A 12,418-nucleotide genomic window follows, 5' to 3' on the forward strand; every position below is an offset into this window, starting at 1 on the left:
TGTTGTATTCTTTGTGCACTTTGCAGGGTGTATTTCTCTCTCTCTCTCACTCACTCACTCACTCACTCACTCTCTCTCTTTCACACACACACACATTACACCTGGGAAATCCCCATCGAATGACTCAGCACAGTATTCCTATTGCCCGCCTTTTGCTTCAGCCAAAGTATTTCACTGTAGCACGTTTCACACACATTGCAGCATTTCAGAAGAAAGGAAACTTGGCCACTCATCCCTGGTGTTTCAGAATTTGCATCATAGATGATGCGTTTCTTAAGGTTTCACCTGCTCCTGTTCATTAATGTTTAAGCAGCAAGGAAGGTTGACTTGAAAGGTGAGGCTTGCAAGAAGCTGTCAGCGCTCACAAAAGAATCTCGCCCCAAGGGCAGTAAAGAGAGGGTTGAAAACACAGGGCACAAACACACCCTCTCTGCAACAACAAATTGCAAGGGGGGGGGGGGAAGCATGATTTAAAAAAAAATAAAAATAGGCTGTTTGCAGATGGGCGACTACTACTAATGGTGCTCTTTAGCTGTAAGTGGAATTGCTTTCCCACAGTGTAGAGCAGGGGTATTTTTTGGGGGAAGGAGGGAATGAACAAATTCCTATGCCCCACAAATAACCCAGACATGCATTTTAAATAAAAGGACACATTCTACTCATGTAAGAACACGCTGATTCCCAGACCCTCAGCAGGCTGGATTTAGAAGGCGATTGGGCTGGATCTGGCCCCGGGGCCTTCGTTTGCCTACCCATGATGTAGAGGGTATATTCTTCTCGCTACATTCAATCCACACCAAGGGGTAGGACAGTTTTGTTTTATGTGACCCCCTGAATTTATACTGTTCTGCTCCATTTGGAAATGTGTTGGTTCCCTTGGTTCCATAAACTCATCCTCAGTGCCCCCTAACCTATAAAAAACATGATTCACAATAGCTGTTTGCACAACCCGCTGAAGATAACAACATAATAAAATTCATAACAGGAAGAATTAAGTGCAAAAATCCAGTCAAAACCATTTAGTTTCATTAATTCAACAAAGCTGGTGAACTGGATCCAGCAATACCAGCTTTTCAAAGTTGCATAGTCCTTTATACTTCCAGCACCCTCCTGGGTAACCCCACTGGCCCCCAGGGGGCAGTAGCACCCACTTTGGGAATCATTGGTATGTATGCTGTGTCATTGTAACCAGCCCTACAACCTGATGAGGAAAGTCGGGTAAGAAATTATAATAAATAAATAGCTGTAGGTGAGGAAGGTCCAGTTCATCCACGCAGCCATTTCAAGCTAAGCACACCTTCATGATAACCTTTGAGGTGGACACCACTTTATCAGACTTTTTGGTTGTTTGTTTATTCTAGCCTTTTAATTAATTAACTACAGCTTTTTCAGCTGTAGTATTTTAATAAGCAAACAAAAATATTAGTGGCATAACAGCACTATAGCACGCATCTACATGGCAACACTATCATGCTCATTATAGCTCAGATGGTTAGCATGTGGTGCTGATAACGCCAAGGATGCGGGTTCAGTCCCTGTACGGGGCAGCTGCACATTCCTGCATTGCAGGGGGTTGGACTAGATGATCCTCCGGGTCCCTTCCAACTCTATCGAAGTTAAAAAGAGAGAGAAAATAACTTTTTGACCAGGTGGCTAGTGGCAGTGACGGAAAGGCTACCAGGTCCATTTCCAAGCAGAATTCAAGGAGAAAGAGAATACCTTTTTAAAAAATATGTATTGCATTTGTATCCCACCATTCCTCCAAAGAGTGATGTACACAGTTCTCCCCCTGATTTCATCCTGGCAGCAACCCCTTCAGATCACCTTGGGCAAGTGTCCTCAGCAATTTATTTCCTGTATGGCTACACTTTGCTTTAAGCTTACATAACAAAGCAGATGTGGGACACGGGTGGCGTTGTGGTCTAAACCATAGAGCCTAGGGCTTGCTGATCAGAAGGTCGACGGTTCGAATCCCCATGACAGGGTGAGCTCCCGTTGCTCGGTCCCAGCTCCTGCCAACCTAGCAGTTCGAAAGCACGTCAAAGTGAAAGTAGATGAATAGGTAAATGCACACTATTGCCTTCCTGGCAGGAAGGTAAATGGTGTTTCTGTGCGCTGCTCTGGCTCGCCAGAAGCGGCTTAGTCATGCTGGCCACATGACCCAGAAGCTCCCTCGGCCAATAAAGCAAGATGAGTGCTGCAACCCCAGTCTCGTTCACGACTGGACTTAACAGTCAGGGGTCCCTTTACCTTTAACAAAGCAGATACTTCACTGAACTGTGCAGGCTGTTTACTTAACAAAAGAGCTGGGTCCGACTATGTAAGCAGTCCCCTTTTTCTGCAGATTCCTATTTTGCAGAGGTAAAAATGACAGGATTAGAAGGGACCCCAGAAACCTAAGTCGTCTAACCCCAATTTCATTACATATACACTGCCATCGAAAGAGGGAGGACCGCACAAAACCATCACATACGGAGCAATTTGCAGCATTTGTGCGGGTGTAGTTTGAAAAGAAGTTTGCAATTCTGCAAGGAACATAAAGAAAATGTACTGATATTAGCACAACAAGGAACACAACTGAAATGAAAAGTGGCAATAGTGTGCATTTAAATATGAGGATTTGCATTGCCCAGAAACCAAATATGATTTTGAATTCCTCTTCCTCTTTCTCCATCATATCTCCTCTTGACATGTTCCAATACAAGGCTGGCTGGCATGATTCAGCACAATGTGATGGATCATTTGACTCTGTGGGGAACAACATGCGGTAATGAAGGAATGTTTTATTTCTTCATTTTCTTTTTATCTAGAAAGCCTCTTACATAACTTCAAACTGGGTGAAACGTGCCCAGGCATCGCAGAGGCCCTTTTCCTTTGTTTATGGGGCTGCCTCAATCTGGCCAAAATGGAGCCTTGTCTCACTGTGGTCTAAGACAGTCGGAAGCCTGGTATAGTGACATCTGTCATCAGGTTGCTTTAAGGCAGGGATGGGGAACCTGTGACCCAAATGTTGTTGGACTCTCAGCTCCCATCAGCCCCAGCGGACATAGCCAGCAGTCAGGGATTATGGGAGTTGTAGTCCAACATCTGGAGGACCAGCAGGAAGAGGGACTACACCTTTGTCAAACAATTCCCATTCAAGTGACCTGCTTTTCAGTCCTGGTTGGTGCAATCCTATCCCCAACAAGGGGCCGCATCTTTTGGAAGGTAAGCGAAGGCCTGTAGATCAGTGGGAGAACACATGCATTCATGCAGAAGGCCTCAGGCTCAGTCCCCAGCAGGTACAGGTACAGTCAGAAATGCCCGCTATCTGAAAACCTGAAATCAGTTGCTGGCAGTCAAAACACAGGTGTTCCCGTTCTTACAAACATTCAAATTGCATGCAACCCTGTATATGTGCAGCGCCAGCAAATAATTAAATAAAACAATTTTTTTAAAGGTGAGGAAAGGGCCAAAATGACCCAAAAAAGAGCAGGAAAATTGGGAAAACTGTGCAAAGAGAGCAGAAAAACGGCTAACAATCCCAGGAGCTTTTGGACCGACCTTCGAGACCTGTGGAGTGTTGGAGTTTGAGAAAGGAGGTTTTCAGGGAGTGACTGTGGTGGAGTTGGGCAGATTTTTGTGGATTTGGTTTCCAGAAGTTTAGAGGGGGTTCACAAGCTTTTTAGATGGTGTTCCCAACTATACGTGAGTTCATGTATATGCGCAGTACCCGGGAACATATCCCTGCATAGGAGATGACTGCAGTATAGACCTGGTCCTTACCGCCCACTAGTGGGCGTTTCAGGATTCTAGGTGGGCGGTAGGCAGTTCTACGGCACAAGCTGAATCCTCCTTCCATTGAGCACTGGCTGGTGGTAAGGAAATTTTACCATCAAGATGCATTAGTGGGCGGTAGGTATAAAAAGGTTGACTACCCCTGGTGTAGACAAGAGAGCGGAATGAGAACCATAGCCTGATTGAGCCTGAGGCATCTTCCAGTGCTCCTAACCCATTTAACTCAAGTTCACCTGTCCTTCCTCGATACATTTATCCGTCACACAAATACCACCTCCTTCCTTAGAAGAGTTCAAAGCAGCTCCTGCTGCCTTCTCAGTCAGTCTCCCCATGAGGCAACTTATGGGCCCAGACCTGCTTAGCACCAGCTGCAAAACCGAGTAAAGCATGTACAGACTGTCTTCTGGCCCAATGCAATTATTAGAAATGGCATAGGGAGGTACAGTGGAATATCAGCTCTCCCATCTACTGGGCTTCTGAAATCTCAGGAAATGATGTGTTACAGCAAACCAAACCACATCTCATTTGCATTGAGGCTTTGCATACTCCTGAGAAATATCTATTTCAATTAATGGGTTTTCATATTTTATACTTGTCACGGGCATGTGTTGAAACTTGCACCCCTCCATACCACCAAGTGCCACAATGCCCACTTTTGCCAACCCTGGGTAGCTGTCTGCTTATTGTTTGAACCACACTGCCCCCTGGTGGCAAAAACATGCATGCACATAGCTCCCAGCAAAAGACGAGGAAGATTGTTCAGATAACCTCCTTCAAGCAGAACACCTTACCTTCTTCGCTACCCTGCTTAAAACATCTGCACCAACATATCTTCCTGTAACACTGATGAAACACCTGCATTTTGTGACATGGTCCTTCTGATGCAGATTGGTACCCAACATACAACAGGCTTCCCAGGCCATAAATATGTATTTTTATGTGGCAGGTAAAACATTTTTCTCTATAACCAGGCCTTTGACCTTGTAACTATCTGTGGCCTTTTAGACATGGTTCAGATGTTTTTAACGTAGTTCTCTTTCCTCTGGGTTTTAATGTATCTATGTAAGGTTTACTGTCTGCTTGTTAAGTCCCTTTGGGTTGCCCTGGGCAAGATAATAATAAAAGAACAGTTTTGCTCCTTAAGGCAACAGTGTTTTTACCTATGAATGAAACTCATAGAGAAGGAGCATAAAAACCTGAACATCTGTTACTGAATACAAATTCCACTACAGATTTTTTGACTAGAGCGCACACACCTGAATCAACATCTTGCAATGCACTGACAGGCCTTTGGAGCGGGAGGGGGGACAATGACATTGCACTGTTAAATGCCTTCCCTTTTTGTTCTTGTCCAGGACACTAGTTTTCAGCTCTAGAGCATGCGGAAGGCCTTTTCTTTGCATGAGAAGCCACAGCCTGAAATAAAACAAGAGGATTTCCAGGTTGGTTGGAATGGGTTGTAGACAAATGAGAACGCTTTGCATCTGTGGCCGCCAAAATGAATCTTCGTACTTGTCCCATGGAATGCCCCATGAATAGGTTATTCTCGGCTAAACACACACCTGGCACAGCCTTTGTGTTTTACTTCTGCACTACAATACCCATTCGTTTTGTACCTTTGTAAGGACACGGATTATGACAAAGATGTCCCAAAGCTTTCTGTGTGGACATGAATTCAGGTGTGCGCACCCAGAGGCTCTTATTTATTTTCACTGCCCTTTCTAGTAATGAATTGCCTTTATTGATTGCTTGTCTAAATTCAGTTTTTCATTATTATTGTAAACTAATATTTAATGGGTGGTTTGTTTTTGCTCATAAGCTGCTTTGAGTAGTTACTGGTAAAAGAACAGAAATTTAAATTTAGAGAAATATGGGAATGGGTTATAAGGAACTATTTCTCAGATTTGCCAAGGCATAGCTGCTCATAACACTTCCACAGCTATTATTCTTAGAAATGGGAGTGAAGTGCACTGTTTTCTGTACTATCTCCCGTTTCTGCAAACCGCAAACTGAAAGGGCTTCTGCAGAGTTTCGCTTCCACAATATGACGACAGAACCCTGGAAGAAAATTTCTCCTGCTGACGGATGCTGACCACAATTGAGGTTACGTTCTCTCCCGCTACTAATTAATGTGACTGGCACAGGTCCAATTGCAACCACATGGAGATTTCTGGACGCCAGATTGGCCACTGGAAAAAACAAAATGTCACTTAGAGAAGGATCTGATTCTTTTCCCTTGAAGCTTGACTTAGTTTTATTCTGGCTTGTTTTATCCGATATTTTAATATGTTGTAAACCACTTTGAGATTTTTCCTTTAAAATATAAAGCAGTATAGAAATGAAATGAATAATAAGTTTCATTGCAAAAAGGGAAAAAAGTGCCTAGACATTCCGTTGTGACCACCACAACCTAGAATTCAGTTTCCATTTGGCAATTCGCTTATATATTTGAGTTTCTACCAAGCAGCCTGGCCTGGTATAAAACAGCTTCCTATGGCCAAAGTGGTACCTGAGGGCAGGGACTTCCTGAATCAAAACCCAGTTTTAATGCAGGAAGTTGCCTTATAGTGAGTCAGACCATTGGCTTCAACTAGCTCAGTAATGTCGGCAGTGATTGGAAGAGAGTCTCCAGGGTTTCAGGCAGGGATCTCTTCCAGCCCTAACAAAAAGAAATTAGGGACTGAACTTAGAACCTTCTGCATGCAAGACAACTAGTTCTTGATTATTTTCATTTATTTATTAGTGTGTATGACACACAACCTCCCGTGAGAGGGATGTGTAATCGTCTGCTCTTTAAAATCAAACAGTGGGGAGCTTAATGCAACAGAACAAATTATCTTTGAAGAATCCAGAGCGGCTGCTCAGTGTCATCTTGCTAATTCAGCCTCTCAGGTAAATCAACATAACACGACACAATCTCCTTAGGCTACTGCAGCTCTGTGGTTAGCATCAATTTGTCTAGCATAAGCATGCATGTTCTCCAGGAGCTATGCAAATGAAAGCCCCAGAGATTTCCTAATAGGACTCTGACAGATGGATAAGGGCGTGGTCTTTCCCTGGTAGAAACTGGAGATGATGTAAATTAGGTTAACTAGGAAGGGAGGGGAGCAAAAAAAACACAGCACAGCCTTCTCTCCAGAGGACTGAAGTAAATAAAATATGACCAAGCCGCAGTGAGACAGTTAAAAAAAAAAGACAGGGGACCCAATTTACATCTAAGATGACAAAACACAGATGCAGTTAATCTCAGGATAAAGAAACTGGAAATATTGAAATTATGAAACAACCATAAAAAGTACGCAGTGCAAGGTTCATATCTGCAGGCATGTTCTGTGTCCTGCCCACAACCCAAGAAAATCTGGAGCCCACCCAAAAAGCTTGGGCTATTATGCAGTTTAGGAAGGCAGTAAATAAATAAAATGAATATAAAATGAGAGAGGGAGGCCATGAGCAGCCTTGGTTTACTGCAAAGTTTGTAGAAAGAAAAGAACCACAAACACAGCCCACTGAGATGGAGCATGCTCAGTGGGTGCAGAATGCCAGTTTACGGTACTGTTGCCGGGGGGGGGGGTGAGAAAGAACAGAACAGTGGGTGGATGGAATGGAATGGAATATCCTTCAAGCTGGCATGGCTGGCTGGCACCCTGAACCAGGAACGCTCCATGCTGCAGCCTTTTGTTGCAAGCACCGCCCTTCTCACAAAGACTCGTATTTAGTTAGCCAAGTGACAGAAAGGCATGGAAAATTTCACTGGGGAGGAGAGAATTGGACTAAAATAAATTCCACATTTACCATGATGTTACTGGCTCATCAGCTGCAGAGCCAAGATAGAATAGTAAGCATCTGGTACCTAGTTTTACCCTTAAAGATGTCAAAAAATACATCCTGTCACAGGCATGCTATGCCATTCATTTTTCCGAGGGTTCATCCTGCTATCAGCCATACATCCTGCTTTTGTCTATTTTCTGTTGTAACGCAGGAGAGTACCCGCGGCTTCTTAGAACCGCAACACCCCTGGGTCAAAACTCATCCTTAATGGTGAAGTGTGGCTGATCTTCGGGTTTGAAGTTTGGATTAGGGCTGCCATCTTCATTGAGAATTCTTTGGGCAGTATAGCCGACAATGGGATATTTGGCTTTGTAGACATTTTGGAAGGTTTCCTCCAGAGACTGCAGCTCCTCTTCCGTAAGGCCCACCTAAATGAAATATGAAAATGAGTTAAGGTCTGTGCAAGGGGAGGGAGGGAGGGAAGAGAAAGCAAATACATTCACTGTGCTGTATATGACTATTCAAAAGGGAGAGGAAGATATGCAGAGATTGCTTCCAGCCACCAGATGTCTTGATCCTGCATGTGCCTGAGGCAACAGCTAGCTGCCAACAACAATTTAGGCCCAGATGCAAGTAAAGTGATGTGCAGAATTGTGGCTTCAGCTCATGCCACAAAGAACACATCTCTCTTTTTCTTACTGTATCATGCGTGAGATCCACCGGATCAAGCGACATCTTTGCAATCCCTCGTGTGGAATCTTTGCCAGCTAGCGCATTGTACGGTGCTCCTTTCGCATAAAACTCTGTCCAAGGAGGAGAAAATAAAGTCTCAGTGAAATTAAGCTAAAATTCATTACCTTTTTTTAAAAAAAGAACCTCTCATGGTACTTCTAATATTTAATTATGTCCGTGGTATTTCAGAAAAAAGCCTATTTCCTTTTAGAACAAGGAACAAGTTAGAAAACCGTGAGGGTAGAAAAATCCCACAAACATCTGATGGCTCAGGAGCTGAGCGCATCAAATATCTGCTCTCTGGACAACACTTGGAGGTTTGCCTGTTTTATCCTCCTTGTACAGTCCCAGAACTTTAAAAGAATTAGATTCCAACGCAAAAGAACTTTAGCTTCCATTGTACAAGATGAGAAAGATGTCCACTTAATGCACTTATCAGCCTCCCTGGCCATGAAAGTGACAAGCAAATTATATTACTAAGACAGCACTAACGGAAGACCTGCACATGATCTGAGGGCATCCAGTATTTTAAATGAGGCTCAGTGCACAGAAGATGACAGCAGATGGCAACCAACTAATCACCTAGGAGGCAGCCAAGTGGATTTAAATGGTGATGTGCTGAAAGGGGGCGATGCGCGTTTTTGGCTGAGGTAACCAGGCCCAGCATCGGCATCCAGCATGGTTGGGCAAATGTCAGGGCCTACAAACTCCAGCAGGTGCCAACAAGGCTGCTCCAGCATCCTTTGTATGTGTGTGCTGGCTTACTTTTTATTTATTTTTAAGGCCCAGCACTTTAAGAAGCACCTTTATTTCCCCCGATGCCTCCTTTGTTTCCCTCAAACACAGCAACCTTAAGTCAGACCTGAGAGGCATTGTGGGTAAATGAAGTCAGCGGCAACTGCAGCCACCCGGCTTGGCCCGTCTCTGACTAGCACCAAGCTGTAAAACAATTTTTTTAATAAATAAAGTCCATTGCTACACTAATGTGTGAGAAGAAATAGCCGGCACCATGAAAGAACTGAGGTGTAAGGGGCAGAGCTGTGCAGATGGCTGCTGAGAAGATACAGTCATTTCATTTTTATGCTCCTTTTCCACCAAAAAACCCACGCTCAAAGCAGTTTACAGGAACTGGAGGCCTTGAGGGGGGAAAAACATGCCTTCCTTCCAGAGGTAAGTTTAGCCACAGACAGCAAAGCTGGGAACATTACTAGGTCTGGTCAGGTAAGAAGGAATTCACAGTTGTGAAGAATCCTTTGAGCACATTTTGATGGAGAGAAAATAACTTTGGAGGTGGGAGAGGGAAGGTACTGGAAGATATTTCAATTGTGATTATATATTACTAATCTTTTGTTCTCCTCTTCCTTTCAAGAATATCCCAGCACAACGCTAGCTGGGGCTGATGGGAGCTGTGGTCTTGAACATCTGGTGGACACCAGGATAGGAAATATAGAGCTTTCTTAAGAATGCCCTACAGTAGCTGAGGCTGCAATGCTGAGATTTCTGCCTCTGAACCTGAGCCAGAGATGGGAAGGGAGGGAGGAACCCTCTTGTTAGAAAGTTAACTCACCTTTTCCAGAGGTGACATCAAACACCACGCCCTTCACAGCTATGTAAATAGGCTGATCCTCCTGAAAAGACATCCCCCCCCAAAAGACTCATTTTTAATAAATATATATATATATATATATATATATATATATATATATATCATCCAATATAATTTTGTAAGCTTCTTTTCCCCAGACAATCAAAAAATGGTGTGAATCAAGTTAAGAGAGCCTTGTCTGACAAAACCAGTTAAAATCACTAAAGGAGTATGGGAGTTTTAGGATAAAGCATCTACAGAGCACAAGTTTGGGGGAAGGCTGGCAGCTTTGCTTCCAGTTACTAAACTTGGAAGGAGTCAGGCTTGTCTCCTTTAGGGTGGGCAGAAATCTGCAGGTGGGCTGTATGGGGATGGCTATGAACTTGCAGCTCACACACTGTGAGAGAGAGAGAAGAAAGGAAGAAATATGAATTCCTTACAGCATGCTTACTTGGGAGAAGGAGGAAACAAATCCTGCTGCGACTTTGACCCAAGCACTGTAAGTGTCATAGCTGTCAACGTTTCCCTTTTTTTAAAAGGGAAATTCCCTTATTCCGAATAGGATTCCTCGCAAGAAAAGGGAAAAGTTGACAGCTATGGGAAGTGTGCACCTAAGCAGCCTGCTTCTGTGGGGGCTTGTTTACTCAGAAACCCCACCGCGTTCATTCAACGAGTTCGCACTCGACGCCCTTCCATTCAAAGCAACGGGAACCAAACGCGAGGCAAAACGACACCAGTCGCTGTTTTGAGTTCTAATCCGGATCCTACCAAGAGGTGCAAAACTCTTCCGTCTATACTCTTGCGCGCACATTTGAGCCGGCCGCTAGCAGCGCCTGCAAACCAAATATCCCAAGGCAAACCCGATCTCGGCTGGCTTCCCGCGCCGGATCGCTCAAAGCCAGCCAAATCCGCCCTTGCGCCCTAAACTCCTCGGCCAGCAGCCGCTCCTGGCAGCCTCAGCTGGGCCCTGGCCCGCCGCCTTCGCCCGCCGTACCTGCTGCCCGCCGTATCTCGCCAGCTCGGACTCGGTGAAGAGGCGCACGGGTCTCTGGCGGGGCGCGGGCTTGAAGCGCAGCTCCTGCTCGGTCCGCCCCTCGCGGAAGCCCAGGAGGGCCCAGGCGAGCAGGACCAGCGCCGCCGCCAAGCCGCCGGCCATGGCGCTCCTCCTGCGCCGGATGGCGGCCAAGACTTCCAGGGGCGGGGAAAGGAGCCGCAGGGATCGGGTTTCTCGAAAGCAAACTTCTCCCGCTTGCTTTTCTCCACGCCTTCCTCTCCACGCTGCGACCAGCCTGCCTGCGCGCCATACATCCAAAGCACGCACGCTCCCCCCCCCCCGCGAAGACTCCTGGGAACTGTAGTTTATATTCCGTACAAAGCTACAGTTCCCAGCACCCTGAAACAGAAATACGCTTTAGATGCATGGCCTTCACGAGCCTTTAACATCGCCTCTGTGTTTAAAATGAAACCTTGCACCACAGAAGACATGCGTGTAACTTTGCTTTTCAATGCTGCAAAACATGTTACCACCATGGAAAGGCAGGTTACCTCCTGTGTGAGCACACAATATTTATAAGAACATGTGCTTAAATGCATTCATTTTAAAAAATGATCTGCCCAATTAATCAAGGGAAACTATTTAAACATTTGCATGTTTTGAACTGTAGTTGTTTATCCACCCCATCAACAGACACTGCGTTCCTATGCAGGCAAAGGCCCCATAATCCTGGGAACCCACAACTTAACAGTATGTATGCTGAGAGTTGTTCGGAAACCCCCTATACCCCCCAGAGAGCTACAATTCCCAGAGCTCCCTGAGAAGAGAGATTGATGGTTAAACTACAGAGAACTGTAGTTTTGCAAGAACAAAGGAGTCTCTTAGCTCAGTCAGTAGAGCACGGCTCTTAATTTTAGTGTCCTGGGTTCAAGTCCCAGGCTGAGCAATAAGATTCATGCATTGCAGGGAGTTGAACTAGTTGACCCCCATGGTCAAAACAAAATAAAAAAATTCCTTCCAGTAGCACCTTAAAGACCAACTGAGTTAGTTCTAGGTATGAGCTTTCGTGTGCATGCACACTTCTTCAGATACACTGAAACAGAAGTCACCGGACCTTTCTATATAGTGAGAAGGTGGGGAGGGGTATTACTCAGAAGGGTGGTGGGAATGGGTGATTGGCAGATAGCTGCGATGAGCCTGTTGACGACTCGACCCCCATGGTCCACCACCCAACTCTACAATTCTATGAACCTAGCCTCTTTCAGCACCCTTACAAACTAGAGTTTCCAGAATACCTTGGGGGAAGCTACAGCTGTTAGAAGTGGTATTATGCCGTTTTAAATGTCTTAACGCAGAAAACAGCCCTACTAGAAAAATTAACCAATAAACTGAAACTGACACGGGGACATATAGAAGAAGATGCCTTCACCCCGGTATGGCTCCCCTTTATCACATACACAGCCCAACAGGACAATGACAATACTGTAATCTACCAACAGCATACTAATCAATATGGCTGACCTGATCCAAAACACCCACCCACCCCACTCACACATGAAAAC

At 45.0% G+C, this 12,418-nt stretch overlaps 1 protein-coding gene across 1 annotated transcript; it reads right to left on the minus strand.

Annotated features, from left to right (window-relative positions):
• Positions 1-6,972: 6,972 nt before the first annotated feature.
• Positions 6,973-11,054, minus strand: NENF (neudesin neurotrophic factor). Its single transcript, XM_081854983.1, has 4 exons — positions 10,857-11,054; positions 9,845-9,905; positions 8,245-8,348; positions 6,973-7,973 (listed from the first exon to the last, which is right to left on the minus strand). The coding sequence occupies exons 1-4, from the start codon at positions 11,016-11,018 to the stop codon at positions 7,797-7,799; spliced, it is 504 nt and encodes a 167-aa protein (XP_081711109.1). The 5' UTR covers positions 11,019-11,054; the 3' UTR covers positions 6,973-7,796.
• Between the last annotated feature and the right edge of the window lie 1,364 nt (positions 11,055-12,418).

The sequence above is a fragment of the Podarcis erhardii genome (genome assembly GCF_964252035.2).
Source record: "Podarcis erhardii genome assembly, chromosome: 3".
Lineage (NCBI taxonomy): Eukaryota > Metazoa > Chordata > Lepidosauria > Squamata > Lacertidae > Podarcis > Podarcis erhardii.

Excerpts from the sequence above, each read along its gene's own strand:
- NENF (XM_081854983.1), bottom strand. The coding sequence starts at position 11,018 with ATGGCCGGCGGCTTGGCGGCGGCGCTGGTCCTGCTCGCCTGGGCCCTC. Across the intron at positions 9,906-10,856 it reads CGAGATACGGCGGGCAGCAG|GAGGATCAGCCTATTTACAT; the intron begins GTACGGCGGGCG and ends ATGTCTTTTCAG. Across the intron at positions 7,974-8,244 it reads TGGATCTCACGCATGATACA|GTGGGCCTTACGGAAGAGGA; the intron begins GTAAGAAAAAGA and ends TATTTCATTTAG.